Here is a 25,445-nt window from a genome sequence, read left to right on the forward strand (position 1 = left end):
ACTGGCAAATGGGAGGGCTACTGTCCTATGTGCCTCTACTATTTTTTCTGTTGCAGCGGGGAGACTATGGATCTTAATTTTATATTTTCTAGTTTATAGAAGGACTTTTGGGCAACTGTTAACAAACAGAAGGCAATTCACAGCTTTCAGGATGCTCAGTCTTGAGTTCTAGTAATCTGACTTTGTGCTTCTCTTAATGTAATATATTATTACATTATGTAATATTTTGTGCTTCTCTCAATTAATGTAATATATTATTACATTTCTTCTTAATATCTAATATATTAGAGGAAAATTAGAAAGGGAAGAATGTAATATACTGTGTCAGTATCTGACAGTTTGGAAGTCATCAAAAAATAAGTGTATTCAAAAGCATGTACAACAGAATGGAACAGAAAGTTAATGAAAGCTGAGAGCAGTTTGAGTACCCTGAAAATCTAAATGACTGATTAGGTTTTCCACTGAAATCCAATTAAAAAACAATATTACTTTTTAAATTTTGCCATCTGTCCTTTGTTGCTGATCACTGTATCCTTTGGAAATTGTATTTAAAGCAAGAAATTGAGTTTAAAAAGAAAAGACAGCAGTGCCTCTTGCGTGGTGGTGTTAGCAGCTATAAAATGAATTTCACGGTACCAGTGCCCTAAAGCTGGAAATGTTGACAAATGTTCACGTGGTGTCCTGTCAAAAACTTGTCCTTAACCACATTTCTGAGATACGTGCTTAAGAAGTATTGTTGCATATGTTAGCATTTGTATAAACTATGGTAAGCGATTCCATAGTGTTAATAATTTTAGTTTCATTTGTAGTAATATAGGTCATAAAATAGACAAGTTACAGTACATTTGTTACCATGTTCATAAGTGGCTTATTCTGCGACACACCATTATAATAATTTTTGATGTTCCCATTCTTTATTTAAAAAACATACCCACACTTCAATTGTGCAGCCTTCTTAAGACTTTAAAAGCAGCAAAATAGTAAGACAATGCGGGTTCTGAGTGCAAGTAGGTTTTTTAGGACATTCATTAGAGAGCTGTCTTGTAATTAACTTTTCCCCCCCTCAGGTTTCTTGTGATCTGTGATTTACTAAAGTTATGGTTGGAATGCATAATTTCCCTAATCTATATAGTATGTAATGTGACAAAATATTTCTGATACTTCTGAGGTTGTGAATTAACAAATAATGGAAAAGAATTAATAATATTCCATATTATACTACAATCCAAACACTTGTCATTTAAATTGTGCTGACTTAACTGCAGAGTTTTTGATGTTTTTTGAAATAAATTGAAAGACAACATACATGTATATGAAATTGACAACATTTTTTATTGGAAACTGTTTATAATAACCCCCCTTAGACCTTTTCCTTTAGCACTTCTACAGAAGTTTTGTTTATATTTTACTCAGAAGGTGTGTTCAGCTATTAATTTCATAGAAAAATGGTAAGGCAACACCAAGACATCAAGGATCTATTATGAAAACTTAACAAAATACTTTGATTCCTGTGGTGATATTTCTGCACTGAATCTGAATTTTGTATTGTAGCTGGGACTTCCTGTCATCATGACAGATTCTTCCTGACACAGTTGTATAATGTTCTGACTTTATTTTGTTTATATATGTTTAGTTAAATGATTTTATTTAATTATGAAAGTATTTTTTATAGCTTCATGAACTGCATTACTTGGAATTATTGCTTTGAAATTGATTAGCTTTAGCAGAATACTTGCTAGCATTTATGTAAGTCTGCAGAAAAGAGTTCTTCCCTTGGCTGTAGATTTAAATTCCAGATTTTATTTGCATTGGTTTCCTTTAGTACGTATGATTACCAAAACGTGTGATAAGAGAACTACAGAGAAATGTTTTTGTTCAAGGTCAAGGAACAGGCCAGTGAATTAAGGTAGAAGTAAACCCTTTTTCTTCTGTCTCCTTATCCATCTAGTTTATAGCATTGCCCCATTTTTACTTTTAAAAATGTTTCTATTCTCTAATAGGAAATTTATGTGTGATATTATAGTGTGTATCTCTATTGTGTATTTCTAAAGTATAAGACAAGAAACTTTAATAGTGATATAATTATTGTTTATTGCGGTGAGATACATATATGTGTATGTGTTTTTAATCTTGGTAATACAAGTATTTCAAAGCTTTAAATGCTATAAAAATAAATGATTGTTGGTCTTTGAAATGTACAGTTGCTTTCTTTGATACAGCTTTTTGCTCTGTGATATAATTTTATTTGTGTCTGTTTCACAAAATAAACCATTGTAATTTTAGAAAAATACAAGTCCAAATACTACAAATAAGTAAAGAAGTAATTAAAAGCAGTGTGAGAAATTATTTTCCAAGACCTAGCTGTTGGTAGGAGCATCTCTAGGATTATCTGAACACGTTGCATGTTGACAAACTTTGCAAAAAGTTCTTGGATTTCCCTTCCATCCTACTGAAAAGATCAGGAGATTGGTAACATTTTCTTAAATCTGTATGAAACTTCATGATGGGAATCTGCAATCTACAGATTTGTATCTTCTGGAAGAAGATGATTTCTTCTAGATCACGCTGCTTTGCTAAATGTTTTTGAAGTAGCAGAAGAAATCTTGTGGTGATGTTTGAAATTATTTTGTGGAGGCCTACTTGTGCAAATCATTTCACTGGATCTGTGGAGCTCTGTGTTCTCAGAAGTGTATGTTTATACAAATTGTATGATAGGAGTCAAAAGTGGCTACCTATTTACACTTTATACCTTATGAAGCTATTTGTATGTGTGAGAAACTCAGATAAGCTCATTTAGAAAGAGGTATTTTTACCTGTACCTTTTACTATCTGTACTTTTTTTGGTTTATTTTTTAAGAAGTTGTATTTCTAATGCAAATTGTCCTTCTGAGAGACCTCATATGGCAAAAAATTAGTCCATGTATAGTAATAAAAGATACCCTATGTGTTTTATGTAAGGCTTCTGTGCTTTAATTTAGGAAAAAGACTGATGGGAAATTAGAAATAGATTACCACATCCAAAAAGAATGCCATTGTTTTATGCATTCATTGTGTTTCTAATACTGGTTACCTTGCTAAGGATGATTACATGAAAAACGCATCTAACCTCTTTTCAGAGGAAAACGTCACATCCAGGTATCTGCTGTGTTAGGCCTGGCTTCATTTTAGCTGTTTGGATGTGGCACATAGATTTGCATGTGGCTGTGTTTTTTTCAATTAATTTCAGCAGAGAACTGCTGAAAGCTCTTGAACTTGTACCACGTATTTCTTGTGCCAGGAGTAGGTCTAAGTTATGGGAGTTTCACTTATTTGTGGCACAAGAATGAAACCAAGTTCTCATGGGATGTGCAAATGTTAGGCATGGAGACGACTTCCCCTGTTCTGTTTCTGAATTGTTTCTTGGAGTTTGTTTTGGTGGTTTTTTTTTTCTTGATATGTTCTCTCAGCTGAGTTAGATATCACAGCAATTCTAACCATAGAGGCAGAGCAACAAGAACATACAGTAAGCAGAGGAGACGGATTGCCTCTTCTGTCTGCTCCCATGCCTGTTGAATGTGTTTAGATTGTCCTGAAGCCTATAAAGACATTTCTGAGTTGTAGAAGTGGTCGGGCTCTGGGAACAGGAGCAAGAAGAGCTCCCTGGATGTTGGCTATATAGGAAAAGGTGGTTATAGGGTGAAAAAATGAACAGTTAACTATGGAATTGGAAGCTGCCCCTTTTCCAGCCACAACTGCTAGTTGGAGTCCTGGTCACTTCAGCTGGACTACCTTGTAATTTACATGGTTTGTCTTTGATCTTTTCTCAATGCTAGAAAACACACTTACAAATATATATTAAACGTCTACAAGATTGCACTTAATGCATGTCTGTCTAGCCGTATGGGCAATTTTGCCCTTTGACTGGAACACGGAGTTTAAAATACATTCTTCTAGAGAATATAGAGTTTCTAGTCTCAAGTCTGTTGGTCCTTGCAGAGAGAAATAGAACTATGGTTTCACAGAATCAGAGGCTACTTGAGGTTGGCAGGGACCTCTGGAGATTGTCTGGTCTGAACCCCTGCTCAAAGCAGGGTCAGCTAGAACAGGCTGCTCAGGGCTGCATCCAGTCAGGGTTTGAATACCTCCAAGGATGGAGAGACTTCAGTCTGGCTGGACAACCTGCGTCTAGTCTGGCTATGCTCACCTAACTTGTTGGATTGTACTGCTTCATTATAGGTGATACAGAATTAAATTTATTTGGGCTGCTTTAAGGATGACTTTTTTTTTTTTTTTTCCTGCTACTGAAGTTTCGCTTTAATTGAAAGTTGTTTCATGACAGATGTAGCTTTCCAAGTGCCTTCCTCCACCTCCCCTTACTTCATTCTGCCACCTTTTTTTGAGCAACAGCTATAAGATCACAAGTGTAAAAGAAGATATGGATATAAAGACAGTAGGCAACTGTTTAAATCTTTATTACTGCCTATTTTGTTACAGTTATGTAATGCCTTCCTTTGAATTACGTGGGTTGGTTTAAAATGCAGGTAAAGGACTATATCTGACTGTTGTTTTTTTAACAAAAGCCGTGTAACAAATTGGCCATTTCAGACATTTGAAACATTGAACTCAACTTCATTTCCCTTCTTTTCCAGTTGCTGCTGTAGTGTTATTCTATACAGCCCAAAGCCCACATAATATACCTCTGACTGAAGTAATTGGGCCAATATGGCTAATGTTGCTACTTGGAACTGTGCATTGTCAGATTGTTTCAACACGAACTCCTAAGCCACCTCCCAGCACAGGGGGTAAAAGAAGAAGGTATAGTCTATGTTAAAGTTTTTATCATTTAGGATTGTTAAACTATTCTGAAGAACACACATGAAAAAATGTAGGGGTTTACAGTCTCTGCTTTGTAAGAGATGAGGAATTTGGTGCTCTGTTTTTATCTGAAACTTCAAAACGGGTGCTTAATTTTATGCGTTGACTAATTTATGCATTGTTTTGTTTGAATTTTGATGCAACGCATCTGACATTTTGTCTCAAAAGTTTGTATCTGAATAGTGGTGGAGTGACAGTATGTATATTACTGCAAATTTAGTCAGTATCGCAGAGTTCTAAAACTATCTCTGTCAGTACCATGCGTTAAGGGGAGGCGCTACTGGAAGCGTAGAACTTAATTCTTCCAGCGCTTCACTGAGTATGGTTTGCCACAGTGAATTGTCCCGTTAAAATGGGAGAACCTGCAACAGTTAATTTTGCGGGTCTAAGCCTCTGATGATGAGATGAAACGTATTTTGGGTTTAAGTGTTATGATAATAAGTGTTATGCTTAGTTTTATCAATTTGAGTTTATTAAATTGACATGATAAAGCTTTAATAAAATATTTTGAAATCTTGCTTGGTTTTGCATGCTTTAATTGCTGAACACATTGTAGAACAAGTAGATTGCACTTATAAAGCTACCTTCCAATTTTAATCTCTTCTGATGAAGGAAATTAAGGAAAGCAGCACATTTGGAAGTACATAGGGAAGGAGATGGCTCTAGTACCACAGATAACACACAGGAGGGAACAGTGCAGAGCTACGGTACAAGCACCTCTTGCAGTATTGGCGCTGTCTTCAGAGATATCTGGCATGCTGCTTTCTTTTTATCAGGGTTTGTATTTATTCAAGGCTACGTATGTGTTTGAGATGCACTATCCCTTTTCTAAATAAGTAAACATTGATGTAATGATTAAGCTTTTGTTGATCTAGGTTTTTTTCTTAATAGTAAACTCATTTCAGTATTTGAACATGTACTAATGTGTTGTTTCTTGACTCTTGCAAATGCTGACGCAATATTTTTTTAATTATTTAAATATTTAATTAGATTTTAGCTAAACTATGTTTTGATGTAGGAGTACTCTGTGTGGGCTATCAGGAACTAACCAACTCAGTTTCTCAATTTTAATGCAGTGAGAAAATTTGACTCTTTAATTTTACTTTATTACATTTTCTGCTTATTACTCTGAGAGAATGCTTATTGAACTCTTATCACTGTCATGAAATCACACACTTTTTCTGAAGAAAAAGCCTTCAGGATTCAAATAGGCATAGCATTTAGTTTAAAAATAAGCATCAAAGATATATTTTCTAATGATTGGAAGAAACTCCTAACCCTGTTATATTCTAGAGCTATTTCGCAAACGTTCGCTCTGCTAATGCAGTACTCTGGGCAATTTAAAAGTGTTTTAAAAAAACAGTCTGTAGCAGTCTGTGTTCAAAATATGCTATACAGACAGCATTGTGAGTTCTATATATCAGCATCTATTAACAAGAGAAAATATGCTTATAAAATAGTATGAAATTAAGGAAAGGGATACTGCAAGTTATTACATTGATGCTTTGTTGTGCATGCTGCATCTTAAATATGGGTAACACTAACATGTCTGTCATACTTGTGGTATGTGCTCTTAACCACTGGTAAAGCTTAACCACTGGTAAAGCTTATCTTATTTATATTCTGGGAATATCTAGTTGAAATCCTGAATCAGTTTTAAAAATGTTTAAAGATATTGCAAGAGGAGAGCTCATTTGACTTTTTCTGCGTAGATTAAGCTACCTTTGACAAACTGTAAGACATAGCAGTAGATACCACTGCTGTTCTTTGCGTCTGTATGCATTACTTTCTGGTATGTTTGGTATGTAATCTTGTAAATTTTTGAATATTTTCCATTCATTGAAGGTACTGATCTGCAATAAGTAGTGTTGGAAGATCATTTTTTTTTCCTTCCCTTCCCTTGTATTGGGCTCAGGGTGTTTTCAGTTGAGAAGGGCTGTGCGGGACTTGCTCTAAGGACTTGTTTAAACCATTTAATGAGATAGTGTATATATATATATAGATGTTAAGCCTTATGATTACTGCTTAGTATATACAGTATCATCAAAGGATGAAGAGCACAGAGTGACTGAGAATGCTGTAAGTAGCCCTTAGTCATTTTGTTACGTCCTCAATTGCAGAGGCACAGTTGTTTGTATGTCTGGAGCTGTACAAACAATATCAGGAACTTGTCCAGCTGAAAAATAACCTTTTTATTCCCAGGAGATCATGCAGATCAGTTTCTTCATGTAATTTTTTTCATGGTAATGCAAACAGTTTTGTCAGCACAGTGGGATGGCAGAGTGGGGCTTGAAATGAGTAAGCAGGAGCACTGACTACTTTACTTAGTGGTGTTGCTGGAGAAAATCTTATGAAAACTCAGTGTGAGGAAGCTGTATGGTGACATCTGACCTGTCTTTTAAGACATATTTTGAAGCTCTTTAGATAAGTACATTAGAATGTCTTGTTAGTGTTTATTTACAGCAGTTTTCCCGCTTATATTAAGCTTTGAGATACCATTTTCTGGAGTCTTAAATACAGGTCTTAAATTCACGGTTTCAAAATTAACCTCAGAAATTATGTTCTTTGCTTCAGGGCAGGACCCTGTGTACCTAGACCATTTGCCTACGCTGGGGTCATTGGTAATCTGGAACTGTGTTTTCGATAAATATCCTTTTGAATGGAAGAACTCAGTCTGACTAATAAAATATAATTCTAAACTTTAATCCAGCACAGAGACAATTTTAAAAATACTAATTATTAATTTCACTGGAAAGGAGGGCAATATCCCAATAGGTAATTTATACAGAATTTAGTACTAATTTTGGACTTTGCTCTGTGTGTGTGTCCTTACTCCAATAATGGAAATCTCACAATTGTAACTTCTTTAAAAGTTTTGCAGTATGAAGAGGGAGAAGATTGTTTTGACCAACCCCAGTGAAAATACATGAGAATAGAATACTTGACAGTGAAAATATAGTCTTGCAGAAACTTGATTTAAATCTTCCTTAGTATTTTCCTTGGCTAATGCATGAATAAGATTGAACGTTATTCCTGACTTATCTTTTGCATTTGTTTGAGCTTTTTAAGACCTTGGATTTATTCATGGTGTTGTCCTGTCTTGCTCTTAAATAGTTCTAATTCTAAAGCATGAAACTTTAAAAGTGGATTAATTGTGTGTGTGTGTGTATATATATATATAGTGATTCTAGGAAACTATACATCTCTGTCATCTAGGGAAATGTTGTTCATGTTTATTCTTCTTTTTTCTTTTATCATGGTGTAGTACACGAAAGCCTAAATTTAAGCCCAAACTTACGCTCTTCTGGCTTGAGGCTTACATTTAAATTTTGGGATTCTTACAAAAAATAACTGATTTCTACATTAAAAACAAATGAAAGACCTCAGTTAAGTTACCTGTTTTCCAAAATGAGCCTTAATTGGTAATCGTACTAGTGTTTGTTTTGCAGTTTTTACACTTCAATATTGCTTCAGTAGTGAAGTCCTATCTGAACAAATTATACGTACATACATACATATGTTCTTTTTCTTCTCTTACCTGTTCCTACTCAAGTGTTTGAGGCTATTTCTTCCTAGTAGCTTGCAAGTTTCATGTGAAATGTGTAAAAGCTTCTCAAATCAAGGAAGAGTTGTCCTGTTGCTTCGCTCATAAAGCTTAGTAACTTGCAGAGTAAGTCTCTCTGACTAGATGTGTGTGTGTATATATGTGATGAGAACTGCATTCTCTTTTTCATTGTTAAAAAGAGATTTTTTAAAAGTGCCAACAGTATATTAAAGCATTAAAAATTGGCCTCTGTGGTTCCTGCTTATTGCAGATAATATTAGTACTAGTTCGTTAGTGCTCACAACTGAACTTACTGAAACTATTTTACAATGAGTTGCCACTGAAAGTTTAGTACTTGCTTTATTGCAGTAGTGAAATGGCAAAATAAGCTTTCTCTTTCTTCAGTTGTCTTATCTTCATTAACTTAGTTAAATAACAACATTATGGAATGGCACAGAAATGGAGGTCTGACAATTTTAGTGTTGATAGTTTGACGTTTTTGATGAAAGCCTCAGTAATGTTTTAATGATCTTCTTAATGGTCCTAGAAAACTAAAAAACTCTGTGATCTAGCATGTTGGTAATCTACAAACAGGGGGCTTACTAACTGCTTCACTGCAAAACAAGTGCTAAAGCATCTTGCTATCACTTTACCTTTGTAAGCTTATAATAAAAAATAATTAAGGCAAATACATAATAATTGCATAAAGTGTTTCTGCCAGTTTTGTGCTCATATAGAAATAAAGTCGGCTAAGAATTTTGGGAATAGGTCAGGGAATAGTAGTTGAGTTCTGTAGCTTCTTACAATTAGAGCAGCAGTTACTTTGTGGGTTTTGTTTTTTTGGTTTTTTTTTTTTTTTTTAAATGCTGTTAGCTTTTTTCCAGGAAGGACTGAGGGAAGGTGGAGTGAAAATAAAGATGGAAAAGGAGGATGAAAGAGTTTAGTAACATTGTCTCTTCTCTTCATTATTTTGTCTGCATTTCAACAGATGAATTGTTCCTTTTTGGATTTTTCCATTTCATGCAGCACAACCTAGCCATTTTTTGTGTTCAGGTCTCCACTATATATGTGGGATACCTTATCTTGGGAGGAATGTGAGGCGACTATTCCAATTCTCCTGATTTGTTCAATGTACATATTAAAGAGGAATTTAATCCTCTGCTGTGTAATCCAAGCTCTCACAGAATACCTTACTCCTTAAAGAGAAAGACAGTGCATATTCCCCCATTAGGAGCACAAGACCAGTTGAACAGATTCTTGATAGTTTTATGAAATATGTCCAGTGTTCTACTTTTATTAAAAATAAAAAAACAAACCTGGAAACTTGATTCATAACACTTACCCACCCTGCCCACCCACCCCCCCCCACCCCCCACCCCGCCAATGTTCTGGGAATCTTAATAAACAAAATATAAAAAACACAAGATATTCATTGCTTTTCTGATTTCCGCCCCCCCCCCCCCCATGTTATTTACTTTGAGAATACAGAAAACTTAAGTGTAGGCTTGAAGGAGCCTCTATGGATAAAGTAGCAAGCTGCCATTTCTTTTCATTCCTTCATCAATTGCACTTTCTAATTTGGAAGTGTAATCTTCCAAATGTTTGCTTTGAAAGAGCCTTTTTCTGGCATTAGATATTCTTGCTGCTACATCTATTGACTGGATAAGGGCCTTGACATCTAGAGACTGTTACAGAAGACTGTTCATCAATATTAAGTCTTAGTGATAATTAGTAATAATACTGAAGCTTCGTTCGTAAACTTATTTTGTGATTTGACGACCGGCTTAATTAGTGTATTTGTAAGGTAATTCAAAATATATTGCTGGGGTGCTATTGGATAATAAAGTAAATCACCTTCTATTTAGCAGAGTGGTCAATAAGCAGAGTGTATTTAAAATGACAACAAAAAAATATCAGTGTACAGCATACTAAACAGCATGTTTGCAGCTTCAGGAGGTGGCATACTTCCTTTGAATTAATAACACTTAAAGAAACTTCTGGCACACCTCTTTTTTTGTTACAGTAGAATACAGAAGTTTCTCATTTAAATTTGAGGCTTGTGTTTCTTCTATTGCCAAAGTAGCTGTAAAGTTTTAGTTTTAAAACATAGGTTTCCTTTTCTTTCAGTAGCTAAGGATGTAACTTTCTTCCAGACACTGTCAGTTTCTTTTGTAACAATTTTAGGAAAGGATAATGGGTGTTATTTAGAAGATGGAATAGTTACAAATACTGTATCAAATGAAAATATTCATAGTTTGTGGTCATCTTAGTAATAAAACTAAAACATGGATTGAGAGGGATAAGCAGGATTTAGACTGGGGGGGAAAATTTGAGAGGCTCATCAATTTAGTCCATATATTTGTTTCAAATACAGATCTAAGAAAGCAAAAAACTCAATAGATAAATCCACTGAGACTGATAATGGCTACGTGTCCCTTGATGGGAAAAAGACAGGTAAAAGCAGTGAAGAATGTGTGCAGGCCCAGGAACGTCGGTGTGAAGTGATTAAGCCAGAAGAGTCAGGGTGGAGCACTGCAACAGTGAGAGATGCCTTCAGCAATTACAGTCATCACAAAGTAAGTGTGCTTCCTTGCTTTCAGAGCAGGGTTGTTAATTTGATATGTGAGGTATAATTTTATGCTGCTTTTCAAGCATTCTTGCCTACCTAAAAATGTTTTTTAAATGAAGCTTTGGCTTGGGGTCCTGGGGCCAAAAATTATGTCAAGTCTTTTCATTTCATCCTCATATTCCTAGCCTTTCCTTTTTCTTGTAGGAGGATCCTTACTGACATCTAAACATTCTTTGCCATTTTGTATTTCAATGCACAAATTTGTGTGCTGTCTTGTATCTGTGGGGTTTTCCAGACAGCTAAACACACTGTACCTTTTCCCCTCTCAGTGATACTTTGGGCACAGGCTGTCTCTATGCTGAAATGGAACAAATTTTGGATTACTGACAGTGTAATTTTGAGGTCACTCTGAGCACTTCCCTGTGAATCATTTTCTTTTCCCTTTTTTTTGATTGGTCTCTGGAGAAGATGTAGAAGCACGATTTCCCTCTCAGCAAAGTAGGCAGGATTCTATAGTGAGGAATAAGGATGAGGTGGAAGCATAGGAAGTGTTCATGAAAGAAAGCAGAACTTTTAATTTGGCTGCGTCTGATTATCTCCTGGGTATTCTATTTTCATCTTATTGTTCTATGGAATAGCTTTTCCAAAATGTTTTTGCTGGCTCTTTTATCATTGGCTTTTGAACATATATTGACTGCTATTACAGCTCTTATACTTGATTCTGTCTCACTAGTATTTGCCATCAATAATCATAGAAAGGAATTTTCCATGATAGTATCAAAGGGAAGGGTTACTTACTGGAAGTCTGCAAGTATACATTTTTATAAAGGAAAGGTATCCTTTGTGGATTTTAGCTAAATTATTTAACAACCCCTTAAAGATCCATATGATTAAGTCAGAATGAAGGTGATGAGGGTTCATCTCAAGGCAAAATCTTAACTCTGTTGCTCTGCAGGAGGTGCTTTCTCAGCAGTGGTTCAGCTATCTTTAGCAATTCCAAGCATTTTGCATTCTTGATGAAAGCAACAAATCAAGCATTTTTAAGAAAAAGTAATTTTAAAGAGTTTTAAATGTCTTTGATAGAACGGATGAGGTTGTCTGTGTTTAGCTTGCTCGGTGAGTACACACCCACATTAAAGAGAAATTGGCAGAGGCTAGAATAGGCTCATCTCTTCCCCCAAAGGCGATCAATACATTTCAGTGCCACTGCAAAAGTCAGTAAATAAGACACCCCAAACTATTCTGCCTGTCCCTCTTTCTCTATGCAACTCAACTGTTGCAAAAGCGAAATGACCTGACCTTGAAGCACCTCAGAAAAGAGCTCAATTGTGGAAGGGAGAATGATGTCTGAGTTACAGAAGGGCAAAAGGTTTTGTTGTATTAACGGAAAACAGCTTTGCTATTTTTGTCCTTCTAGCATTTCATTGATGATAGAAAGACTCCAAAGGAAACATTACAGCATCCTGTCTGGTGATCTCATAACAAATGAGAATCTACAAAAAAAGTTTTTGACAGCTGAATGATCCTTTGCTGCGCTTTTTTCTTTCTGTTACTGTAAGGGCTACTTTAACTTTAGTTTAAAATCAGGGAAACGGAAAGCAGAATATATTAATGATCTCAGTATTCTACGTGCCATCTGCAGCACTTTATTGTTGGAGGACAAAGCAGTTGTACTGTATATGTTGATAATTCAATGCTATAGTGCCTGCTGTCTCAGTTTTGGTGGTGGCTTTTTTTTTGGTTCGTTTGATTTTGGGGTTTTGGGTTATTTTTTTCCCAAGTATTCTGGATATATTGCCTCTAAGACTTTCTTGGTAGGTTAGATTTAAACAAAATCACATTTAAGGTAAGAATGTCAGAACTGTTCTTTAGTGTAGTATGAATTAGCCCTTCATCATGTGAGAAATGTCTATTTTGATATTACAATATCTATTTTATGATCTGTGCTGTACCACTTGTTTTTGACAATTGGAAATGCGTTAATATCTGACTTAAATGAGCATAGATGATAATGTTGCAGCAAGAAATTTGATTTCAGTAGTTGAGAACAAGGCCTTGTAAGCATGAGTGCATGTCTTACTAATACTGTATTTCTTGCACTAGGATACTCACAGGACTGTGACAAATTTATCAGATGAAGTTTCTAGTGAGGAAGGGCCTGAAACTGGATATTCTTTACGTCGCAATGTAGAACGCACTTCCAGTGATTGTACACTTCGAAACAGGAAATCTCACCATTATAAGAAGCACTGTCCTCTGGAGGTATGTTCTTTTCCATTGCTGCTTTTCTGTAAATTGTTAAAACATCTTGGTTTCTTATTGAATAGATAAATTTTTCCTTAAACCCTTTTTCTCTTATAGTGGATTTTAGGAATCTGTTAATTGGAAGTCATGCTAGTGGGGACAGTGTTTGTTTTCTTAATGACAGCGTTTTGAAATTAAGAGTTTCTTATTTAGCTGGTTTGAGCTTCATCATACTTCTCAGTTTTTTGTAAGGAGCCTAAAATATTTTCCGTAGATGTTGCATCAGGTTATGGCCAACTCTGTGGCTGCCTTTTGACACCAGATATCTCCTTTGGTGTTTCTCTCCATTTAGTTAATATTTTGGATTCCCTAGCCTTCTTGTGGAGAAGTCTAATTGATGCTGCCTCTGAGTTTTCATTCTCTTATGTTTATTGAAACAATCCTTTAAAATATTTTCATGAAATCTCAACAGATTTGTTAATGCCTAAAAATACTGAAATCAAGAGACTTGATGATATCATAGCTTAGAAGATGGGAATTTATAGATTTCATGTTACCAGAGTCCTTAATCATCCCTCAGATATTGAAAGAGAAAGGGATACGTTATTGTGTTTTCATTAATTTATTTATCATTGTAAAGAAATTGTGCTGCTCTTTTGCTAATGATATGCAACTTAAAAAAAAAAAAAGTTCAATATATATATGTGTTAACGGCTGTATTGCCATTTTTTCACTAGCACTGAGAAAAGAGTGTAGAGTAATTTCAGTTCTGACAAAAGTCCACTTACAGATGAGTTTAATAATCAGAGCCTTGTGAGTAAACTTTCTACTTGATATAAGAAGCATCTCCTTAGAAGAGTTCTGATATTGCTTTCTCTGATTAACAATTGCAAAGACTTGAAGTTGATGCTTTTGCATAAGAACATTATTAGATAATCTTCTATTCCTTTATTTCTCACAGGCTTCGGTTAAAAAGATCCAGAAGGCTAACTGATTTGAGTGTTTAATGCCTTATGCATGTTTAGTTTAGGAGAAGTGAACAGGTCAATACTTGGAACCCTCTGCTTCATATTACAGAAGATGTCTTTTGACTTGTGCAGCTGGTAGTGCTTGACAAGAGGAAGCAGAAAGAGATGATTACAGTCAATTTTTTTTCAGCTTAAATACATCTTCTCTTGCATAGAATGCTTCAGAGCTAGGGAAGACTGTGTTTAGATAGCTTCAGAAACTGAAGAGACTAAATTTGCTCTGTGTGTAGCTTTGGCAGTAATATTTTACACTTGCTCCCCATTTGCTTATCTGACTGATGCCATGAAAGAGGAAGCCTTTCTTTGTTGTTACCAACTCGCCTCCCCCACATGATTACAAAGGAAATGAAACAATAGTTTTCAAATCTGTGAAAGCTTTCTTTGTATTTAAAACAAAAATAATAGTGAAGTCAGTGGATATACTCTCAACCTCTGTCGTACGTTTTCTTTTATCTTCACGTTTCCTTGTCAACTTAATTGTTGTTTGAGCAAGCTTTTTGAACATTCTTACTTTATTAACTTCAGGACTCAATGGTACCCAGTAGTGACTACCTTCTATAAATACTATTTATTTTTTTTAAGAAAAAAAAAAAATAGTTCAGACTCTTTCTGCATTGATATTATCCCTTACTTTGTAAAAGAAAGGGAAGGTGTTCAGACCAATTTTTTTCTAAATATTTCTTTACAAAATTGCTTACATGAAATACATTAGGCATGATTTTCAGGAAGAACAAAGAGTATGTCTTCAGATAATAATGCATTACAAATCATATTAAATTAGTAGGTCTCCTGAAGCATTGCTTGATTTTTATTTTTGGTTTTTTTAAGTGTAAAAAAAATGTGTATATTCTCAAGAGAAACTAGTAGAAAGAAAGAAATTTTGTGTGAAGAGGGAAAGAAATTGCCAGAGGATGGTGATGAGTAGGATGGTACTGCTTTTAAGACTACCTACCTATCTTGCAGGATTTGGATTCTGCTTACTGTAGAAAGTAGTTTAAAGCTCTGCATTCTTGTTCTGAAGATGTTAGATTGTTTCATATGTATGCATGGGGAGATTTGAATGTCCCAAACTTAATATCTATCTATCTTTCTAAGGTAACAGTAAAAATTGAACATAATAAGGCATGGTTGTTTCTCAAGTTTGTTGGAAATAATGAAAAATGTCATGAATGACTGTGTAGATTACACATACACTTAGCATTAGCTATGTATGCTCTTTGTTATTTTTCTTCTCAATGCCTGCTGCCTAACTCTTCAAACAGGTGGGTGCTCTCTTTGTCTTTGAGAGGGTATGTTAGTAGTAACAGTGGGGGGATGTGATTTGTAGGGGACTTTGAGATTCAGTTCCTCTTTTATTACAGGCTCTTACATTTAGAAATGTCCTGGAACACATCAAACTTTTTTTTCAAAACTAGTTAATTTGTGTCCACACTGCTTGCTTGAAAGGCTATTTGAGTGCTTCAGGTCTTGAATGACTAGAAATGTGTGTCCCTTCCTCCAGGGCCTTGCCCTTTCTAGAGGAAGAATTCCTGATTACATGGGGAAGTTAATAAGTAGCTAAAGTACTTCGGTTCAAACAGATAGAGACAGAAAATTAAAATGTTGAATTAAAATACTTTGTGAACGATGCTTTTTTTCACTCCGACACATTTCTGTATTACAATTTTAGTCCAGTGTATAGCCTTGCTTGTCTTTCATATTTTCACTGAGGTATTGAAGCTGTAAAGTGTTTCGAAAGATGCTTAACTTGTAGCTTATAAAATCAGAAGTTTGAGACACAGTTGGAGTCTGTGGCTTGATAATTGCCGTTAAAGTTCTTTGTGACCCTCTCCCTGACTAACCAGAGACCATGGCCATGGCCTATTAACTTGTTTATACTTTTAAAGTGTAACTTTGAACTTGTTTTGTCTAAAAACCTATGGCCTTTTAGACATTCCTTGATAAACATGTAGTTCTTTCAGATGAGAAATATAATGGATTGGAACATAAAAAGCAGATAAACAGGGATTCACTAATTTGAACTTTATATCCGTTCTGTCAAGAAACAATGTAGAATTAAAAAAGCTGCATTAATTCCAATGCATATTTTAATTTCAGGACACACCTAAATCAGGTACTAGCTGCAGTTCTCGATGTTCAAGCTCCAGACAAGATTCTGAGAGTGCAAGACCAGAATCAGAAACTGAAGATGTGCTGTGGGAGGACCTCTTACACCGTGCGGAGTGCCACTCTTCCTGTACCAGCGAGACAGATGTAGAAAGCCCTCAAGTGAATCCATGTGTGAAGAAAGAATACAGAGATGACCCATTTCATCAGGTTGGTATCCACCATTTTTGATTTTTTTTACACTACACACAAATTCAGTATTATCAGCTTTATCATATGTAAGAAGGCCTGGGAGAAAGAACCGTATATTAAATGAAAGTAACAAAGCCAAAGTGATTTGATAGAATTAAAACAAGTAAAATTTGATTTCTGCTACTCAGTCATTTGTCAAATGAAAAGGATATGACAATATACTGAAATAGCTTACAGAATAGCAGAAAGATAACATACATGGTATCTAATGTTATATATATGGATATGAATTGTTACATGTGTATTATATATGTCTAAATTTTATTTAGATATAATATTTTTGTTTTTACCTTAAAACTAATAATTTTATTTCACTACTTAATGCTATTCCGTAGCAACATATAGGCAGTAATTTCTGAAAATTTTAGTGTTTGTCGTGCAGCACTTCAGTTGCAGGCTGCCTTAGGTTGACATTGGACAGAATCCATTCATTGTTAATACTTTGATAAAATCCATTCAGATGTCACAGTGCCAGTTATATTTGTAGTACAAGTCTTATCTTTATATTGCATGTTAATTGCATTGTTAATTTGAACCATTTAAGTACACAGATTGAGAATGTGAAACATTCTTCTGGGTACACACGTCATATGTGTTGGTAGTGCACCATCAGTATGAGGAATGCCATTGAAGAGACGGTGTTAATACTAGCTGAGGAAAAGAATTTCAAAATTAGGTTTTTCATTCATAACCAGAATTGAAAATTATGTATTTGTTGATTTTAAAAAACACCCCCTTCTCCCAAAAATAAAAAACCAAACACAACAACAAACCCAAAAGTGATAGCAATTTGGATTTCACATGGTCTTTGCTTTTTTATTTTTATTTCTTCTTGCTTACATTCTATGTAAACACAGAAATGGAAGCCTTTCAATAGGGAGTTGAATTGCAGTATATGCACTGACTTTGTTTTTCTGTAGTTGAGTGTTTTTTCTGTTACAGATAGGTTATAGATTGTGAATTTTTGAGTTTCAGCTGCTGGTGTTGACACTCTCTCTAGAGGGAGACCTTGGAAATCTATGACTAAAAAAGTCCTGCAACTGATATTTGTGTTGTTTTAGTAATATAAATCGATGTTTTTCATCCAAGGGGGGGGAAGAAAAAATTGAATACTTAGCAAAACACATAGAATTCAGAAAAATACTGATAAGGTAAATAATAAAATAAAAAGCTTTAGTTTTAATCAGTGATAAATTAGATTTTAAAAATAATATTGTGCCCTACCCCCTGTGGTTTGATGCATGTAGTGCTAGGTGACCAGGCAGAGTTGAGAGCAATTTTAATCACCTGAATCAAAGAGGAGTGAGACAGGGATGGAGGAAGTCAAGAATTGGCCGCAGCAGAACCTGTCTCAGCATTTTTCCAGATCCTTCCGTTCTCACTTGGTGCTCTGTTTAGAGTAAAGGTGCCTCAGCCATAAGTGCATTCAGTAGATTAGGCTGGGATTGCTTGGCTTTTGGAGCAGCATCTATTGAGACTCCTACCACTCACTGAGTCTTGCCAGATACAGTTAGCATAGCGGGGGCTTTATCCATAACAAGGATTGTGAAGTACACAAATATCATTAAAAGCAAATAAAAAAAAATGTTGGCCTTAGGCTTAAGGTGAGAAGAGGACTTTTCAGAATGTTATGGAAAGAATAATAATATTCCGTTAAACATATGGTAAATTAAAGATGGCTTGTAAGTACTTTTTTGTTTTTGTGTATCACTCTTCTTTGATATGTTTGAGCAAAAAAGAAGCCAATTAATCCTCAACCACAATGTCGACACTTCTTAGAAAATGAAGTATGGGGAAGGAGAGATCTCTGTACTCACAGCTGTTCCTTGGAAAAGAATTGGATGATTTTGAGGAATGTGGTTAACATATAGTAGAAGTAAATGCTATATAACAATATTTGTGTTAGTCAAGTGTGGGTTTTTGTCAGCATATTGCTGAAATGGCAATAGATTTTTATCTCCAATGGAATGTATTCCTTGCCTTCCCCAGAGTCATTTGCCTTGGATCCACAGTTTGAATCCAGGACTAGAAAAAATAAGTGCAATTGTATGGGAGGGTAATGACTGCAAGAAAGCAGATATGTCTGTGCTCGAAATCAGTGGTATGATAATGAACAGAGTGAGTATTCTTTTTACTGTATGCAAATATTTTATTTAGGAGTCTAAGAACTACCAAAAATAAGCTTATTATATGTAGGGATTTGTATGTTAGTTTGGGGTTTGGGACTGCTTTTTTTGTTTGTTTTTTGGTGGTTTTTTTTTTAAAGCCTGTTACTGACATTGTTGGTCCATGGCTTACATCACTCTGATTTACTTGTTACTAATAGATAAAAGAGCTACCAGATCTTAAGTGTTGTGGCAATAAAATGTGTTTGCATTGTTAGGTACTTGCTAACATAGCCAACCTCTGTTTTATTGTTCCAAAGTGATGTATGCTGTGAATGTTCTTACTTATCTCCTTGATTTTGATGAACAACCAATGTGTTAGGTTAGGAATATACAGATCTGAGTATTTGAATCCTAATATTAAGACTGGAAAAGAAAGCTTTCCTATTTAGGAAACAAATATCTAAGACGATGAGTGGGATGTCTCACTAGTCCTCCCTTCTTTTTCCTAGTACTCCTCTTCAGGAAATGGTTGGAAAAGCATTTAATTGATGTAATACTTTTTTTCAATACCGACAACATAGGCATTTTGTAGAGTTGAACATAAAATCCTAGCATAGTTGAAGAAAACTATCACTAATTCTGACAAGTTGATACTTACTGTCTCCAACTTGTTAAAAAGCAGTGTATTCACGAACTTGGTTCAGGTCTCTGTACCTGACTCATGAGATGATACAGTTTTCGGTGCAATCCACAGCAGAAGTAAACTTGACAAAGCCATATCCAGGACAGTAGAACTCCAGTCCTGTCTGAACTGTGAATGCTTTGATTCCTTTAAAAAACATATAACCAAAAAGCAAAACACAAATAGGAGCAACATACAGGATGTGAGCAACACAGTCTGATTGATACACTTTGTTAATTCAGCGTTGAATGAATTTTTAATACAAGAACATGCACTGGAGTCTTTTAACTGCAGTATTATATTGTTGGGTTTTTAAATGTGATTTGTCATATTTAGTTCCTGTGCATTAAGTCCTTGTTGAGGAGTTCCTTTTCCTTAATAGTGAATTGTGAAGATGCTTAGTTCAAGTTTTCATATAACTTAGCAGGTTATAAAGTGTTCTTTGTGATGGTAAGACAGGAACATTAATAATTTATTGACTTAATTCAAAACTAATTCCAAAATTTAAAATATCCCTGGTTTTCTTTTGTTTTTAGGTGAACAGCTATATACCAGGAATTGGTTATCAGATTTTTGGAAACATCATATCTTTAATCTTGGGTTTAATGCCATTTGTCTTTCGACTTTCCCAAGCTAAAGACTTGGAACAACTAGCTACACATTCTGCCACTGAACTTTGTATGACTGCATTTGGATCAAATGGAGATATTCTGGTTCTCTCAATGGTGGTTATAAGTTTTGTGGTCCGTGTCTCTCTAGTGTGGATTTTCTTTTTTCTGCTGTGTGTAGCTGAGAGGACGTATAAACAGGTATGAACAGCAAACCAAGAGGTTTCATCCAAAGCAAAACAAGGTTTACTGTTTGTGGGTTTTTGACTTTGTGGCTATTTTAAACTTGTTTTCTTCAGCAGACTACGATTCATAGATCAATGATGACAAGTACTTCAAAGGGCTTACAGTTTAGGAGATGACTCAGTTGCAATGGACTGAAGTCTGTACAGTCTCTGTAGATAACCTCTTTTCTTGGAGAGCATTTCTGAGGGAAAACTTCAATATTTTCTTTCAGATTTCTGGCTCAGTGCATTAACCTGGCTCTTAGTCACATCCAAGAAGAAGTTGTTTCAATAAAAGAACTCTATAAATGTCTAATTTGTTCTATCAGTCTGTTTCATTCAAAACCTTCAATTTAATTCAAAACAGTTCAGTCCAGAGCCTAGCCAAGGGCCCTGCCTGCTTTGCTAGCAGATCGGTCCCATGGCTGGAGTCAGCCAGAGCTGCTATTGAAGTAAGATACTTGTTAATTTATTGTTTGTTATTGCAATTTAAACTTTTAAAAGAATATCAATATCCCTTACTATCAGCAGAGTATAGATACTTACTAGTCTACAAACCAAAAATTTTTAAACTTTCTTTTCTCAAATTGTAGCCAAACTAGGCAATTTAGTACAGTAGAATAGTATTAACCTGCTTCTAATAATCATTTCTGTTGGAATGACCTTCTGTGATACAGGCACTCTCTAATGCAAATGATTGGCAGGTTTGATTTTCTCCCACATTTTAAAAGCATAGTTGATCTGTTGTCTGAAATTTAAAGAAAGGAACTCAAAGTGTAGCTAAATTTTGTTTATCATTTGACTATGAAGACTTCTAAAACTTTTCAGTGTATCTCCTCTTTTCAGTAACATGCTACTCGTATTTCTGCACTGTATTAACATATTTCAGTTTTAAGTGAAGCCTTTTCTCGATTGTCTTTTTAGTGTCCTTGAAAATCAATTAACAGTTAAAGCATTTTTTTTTTCTCTACAGAGGCTACTTTTTGCCAAACTTTTTGGTCACCTAACATCTGCCAGAAGGGCAAGAAAATCCGAGGTTCCTCACTTCCGTTTGAAGAAAGTACAAAATATAAAAATGTGGCTTTCTCTCAGGTCCTATCTAAAGGTAAAATAATGTATATTTTTGCTAACACTTTAAAATACCTTATAGGCTCTTGATGGAAGGTTGGTATCCTAGTCTGAATTTTTCCTCCTGTGCACTTACTGCTGTTGGTGCACATGCCGTATATGCTTCATTTTAGTGACTCTGAGCCAGCAGTGTCTGCAGGCAGCCGGATTGTAAGAAAGTAAATGCTTAGTTTTTAGCTTGGAGTAAAGTATGAGTGTGTTTCAGAGTTGGAGTCTTATGTTACTAATGCTAGCAGAAAAGTCTCTCAGGTGAATATGTTGGGTAAAAATAGTGACTTTTAGTATAACACACATGATACCTTATTGTAAAATACCCACCGCTTAGTGTCATTAACACAGAAGGTATCTATAAAGCAAGACAGTTTATGTGCGTGTTTGTGCTGTGTTTATGTGCCAGTTGAAGCCAGAAATTATGCCCAAGTATTATCTGTAAGACATTCTGATCCCTCTATTGTATGTTCAGCTCACATTTGAGTAATCTCTTTATATCTCTCTAATGATCTTTTCAAGCCAGAGCATTTTGATGATTCTTTGTAAAGGGATACATGTTCTCTAACTCAGGTTTGGTGTTTTTTGTTTGTCCCCCCCCCCACCCCCCACCCCAAGTTTTAGTCCATTTTTCTCCCTACATTAGGTAATTCAACTCAGATGAAGCTAGGGTTTTCCCTGTTTGGTTTCTATAGCAGCAGTTTTTTGGTCAACAGCAACTAAGAATCTCTTGCTAGTGGTGGTAATCCCCTTATTTCCATCTATGCTTTCCAACAGCAATTAAGAAAGGTTAGATGAAATTTGCTATCAATAATTTTTAGAAGTAGGTAAAGGATTATGAAAACATAAAGCAGTTATGGTGTAGAAACTGGGGAACGTGGAAAGCAGGAACTATAAACAGGCAAAATTTTTAATGTAAAGCACAATACTAAATTTGAAAGTGCATCATTTTAAGAGGAATTGAGGCAATTAATTGACAACACCCCTTGTGTTATGGAAGTATCTGTTGGGGCGGCTGTGAAAAAGAGGTACCCTTTACATTTTACATTTGAGAGACTCCTTTTTCCTTGTAGTCTGTAATGTGTTGCTGGCTGGGAGGAAAGGAGGATAGCATCACTTGGACAATAGAATGTAGTTTTGATGCTTTAAAGACTGCATATGGTAGCATTGTTGCAGAGAGAGTGTTGCCTTCTTTTGTCACAACCACAGCTTATATATTCCACTCTTTCTTATGCCACCAGAAACACTTGTATAGTTATGTGACTAAGGAAAAAAGCAATCAGTGGTCAGAGGCAGGGGCGTAGAGAACTAACCCAACTGAAAAATACCAGTCAAGAACACTAACTTTCACCTCTATCTCTTGCTTTACTTGGTTCACTGGGCACATCTGTAATGCCTGTGCAAGCACAAGGAAAGGAATGGAGACAAGCAGCTAAGCAGCAGGGCTGCCTTCTTGCAGCGGTGCTGCTGGCATATACTGCCATAGCATCTGTCCAGAATACACTTGCATGTTACCTGTCTGTATATATGTCCACCTGTGAAGATGTGGGCTGGGGTATATACACATCTCAAGTCTAGCAGAGGCAAAACTCTCTGACTCAATATAGAAGTAGTACGTGTGTACCTGCAGTAGTAATTTGTACTTCTCCCCCATACCCCAACATTTAAACTTCCTGTCTCGTTCTCCAAATTTTAAGGTTATATCTTGCCTATGTACACCTCCCATTCTTGTCGCATTTGTATAGTTAGTCCTATGTTTAGAGAACAAAGTTGAGCAATGAATGTCTGTTACAACTTGTACATGCTTCAATGCAGCACAGGACATATAGTTCTTTAAAAATAAAGAGGGGAAAAAGCTCAGTGGGTAGAAATATTTCATTGTACCAGTAAGCAAGAAAAACATGTCTGAAAACAGTGTGGTTGTACCTTTCAAGACAAGCATGTTTTCCTCCTCCTCCTCCTGGGTGAGAGAATTATATTATTGCACCTACCACAATGGGACAGTGATTTACAGCTACAATTTTTATGTGTCAAAAAGAGGCAAATAATGGAAAATACCAACCATGTGAAATCATATTTTGACATCCTGTTGCAATCTGGTGTCCAAAACACACTTGTTAGTACTGGTTCAATACTTGGGGTTAAAGCCCAGTGCCATATCTGATTTTTTTACATCAGAGAATGCTGCTGAAAGTTGTGTCATATAATGAAGCAGCTGACTGAACGTGTGGTGAATATTTTCTTTCTCATAATTACCTTTAAATCCTTGCATCTGAATTAATCTTGCACGCCTTTAGGGGTATTAAAATGCAGTGATTTTATTAGGATCTAATATTGTGTTCGGAACTTAGATTGCCGAATCGTGAGCCGTGATGAAACATAGGTTCAAGGTGTGATTCTAACTGGATATGCTAAATATCACCGTTGATTGGGTAGGTTTTCACTCACATATATCCATACCCTTTATTTTCAGCGTCGAGGTCCTCAACGCTCAGTTGATGTAATAGTTTCATCTGCTTTCCTACTGACTATCTCAGTTGTGTTTATCTGTTGTGCACAGGTAAGGAAATCTTGTATAGATAAAGCTATTTAAGTCATGGCTGTAAAATAGTTTTGAGTGCCTTTTGCGTGGTGATTCCTATTGAGTTAAAAGACCACGGTGAAAAATCAGTAACAGCTGATACAGCTTTTCAGAAGATTAAGCTGCATTTTGTATTGTTCATTTTATCTACTTCAGAATATTGTTCTCTTAAGAGAGAAACTTATTGATAGCATAATTCCTAACATGATAAGATTTTTTTAAAATCTATGTCCTCTTTCATTTTTCATCGTGTATTTTGGAACACGGTGGGGGGTTCTAACTTTGCATCAAAACACATGTTTGAAAACTATTGACCTTGGTTGATGATTTTTGTGAGAAACAGGATTGCTGGCTATATTAGCTTGCCCTCTAGTGGAATATCTTTTTGTAAGCAAATCTACGTTTAAGGATTTTTACCACTTAGATTTTTCCTTGAGCTTCTGTTTCAGAATACAGGAAAGCTTCTGAATGGCTTCTGGTTGTATTTTCTTTCCACTTTCTTCCCTAGTTAACACTAATGTGTTTCCCTGGTAGCTAACTATAAATATTTTAATCAGAATGTAATGTATCGGTAACTCTGCTTGGATTAAATTTTCTATATAATTCAGTACATTTGAGGGTATGTTTTGGTTTTTTATCCTGTATAGTGTCTTTGCAAGTTTGAACATGGGTTTAAAATTGGCTTAGAGTGGATAGTTTTTTCTATTGCTTTGAAGAGATGAAAAAAAATGTGTCTAAATTCTGAGCCTTTCAAACTTCATATATTTGACACACTGCTGATTTTCAATTATGATTCAAAAATATTTAATGCCTAAAACCGATCCCTGTACTGATTACTGGGGTTTTTTTCTTTGAGTTGGGGAGATAGGTTATTTTCTTATGTCATAATGTAATTATTAGTTTGATTAATTTTTTTCTCTTTCGTTTTCAGCTGCTTCACATGCATGAGATCTTCCTTGAGTGTCACTACAATTGGGAACTCATAATTTGGTGCATTTCACTAACTCTTTTTCTCTTAAGATTTGTTACTCTTGGATCTGAAACCAGTAAAAAGTACAGCAATACCTCAATATTACTTACTGAGCAGGTGAGAATTTCTATAGACCTATATTTTTCTATCTAAAGTATTTGGTAGGTCTCAGGCATGCATTTGAGATGTATTAAAATAGTTTGGATTAGGGAGTTAATTAGGGCGTAGTGGAACAACACTTTACAACATGAAGTTCGGTTTCTGTGAGAAGTGTATGACACTGTTTAAAAGTTGTATGGAAGATTGAGATGGCCATATCTCAATTGAGTGAGTGGACTTGGAGATATCAGTATATGTCGGTTGATATAATTTAAAATCTAACAAACATAAAAAGTAGCTTTTAAATAGGAAAAAGACACCTGAACTCTCAAAGTGTGGGATGGGAGAATAAAAGATTTGAAAACAAACTTGCTCCCTACAAAGTGGGTCACTGTTTCCAGTCTAATAATTTTGACTGCTAGGTTGCATGAATTACATTTAGTCTCCTGTAGACTCCTTG

General features: G+C 35.3%; 1 protein-coding gene across 4 annotated transcripts in view; it reads left to right on the forward strand.

Moving 5' to 3' along the window:
* Nucleotides 1-25,445, forward strand: part of PHTF2 (putative homeodomain transcription factor 2) — a 73,198-nt gene that overhangs the window by 35,585 nt on the left and 12,168 nt on the right. For 3 of the 4 annotated variants that reach the window (XM_055808163.1, XM_055808164.1, XM_027795402.2), the window contains exons 6-15: nucleotides 4,629-4,794; nucleotides 5,467-5,631; nucleotides 10,773-10,974; nucleotides 13,071-13,229; nucleotides 16,337-16,555; nucleotides 18,587-18,715; nucleotides 19,924-20,196; nucleotides 21,193-21,324; nucleotides 23,809-23,895; nucleotides 24,848-25,003. In XM_055808163.1, coding sequence (XP_055664138.1) covers nucleotides 4,629-4,794; nucleotides 5,467-5,631; nucleotides 10,773-10,974; nucleotides 13,071-13,229; nucleotides 16,337-16,555; nucleotides 18,587-18,715; nucleotides 19,924-20,196; nucleotides 21,193-21,324; nucleotides 23,809-23,895; nucleotides 24,848-25,003 — 1,688 coding nt within the window. The remainder of the gene's footprint in view (nucleotides 1-4,628; nucleotides 4,795-5,466; nucleotides 5,632-10,772; nucleotides 10,975-13,070; nucleotides 13,230-16,336; nucleotides 16,556-18,586; nucleotides 18,716-19,923; nucleotides 20,197-21,192; nucleotides 21,325-23,808; nucleotides 23,896-24,847; nucleotides 25,004-25,445) is intronic. The other variant, XM_055808165.1, reaches the window with a different exon arrangement.

This window comes from Falco peregrinus, chromosome 6 (genome assembly GCF_023634155.1).
Source record: "Falco peregrinus isolate bFalPer1 chromosome 6, bFalPer1.pri, whole genome shotgun sequence".
Classification (NCBI taxonomy): Eukaryota; Metazoa; Chordata; class Aves; order Falconiformes; family Falconidae; genus Falco; species Falco peregrinus.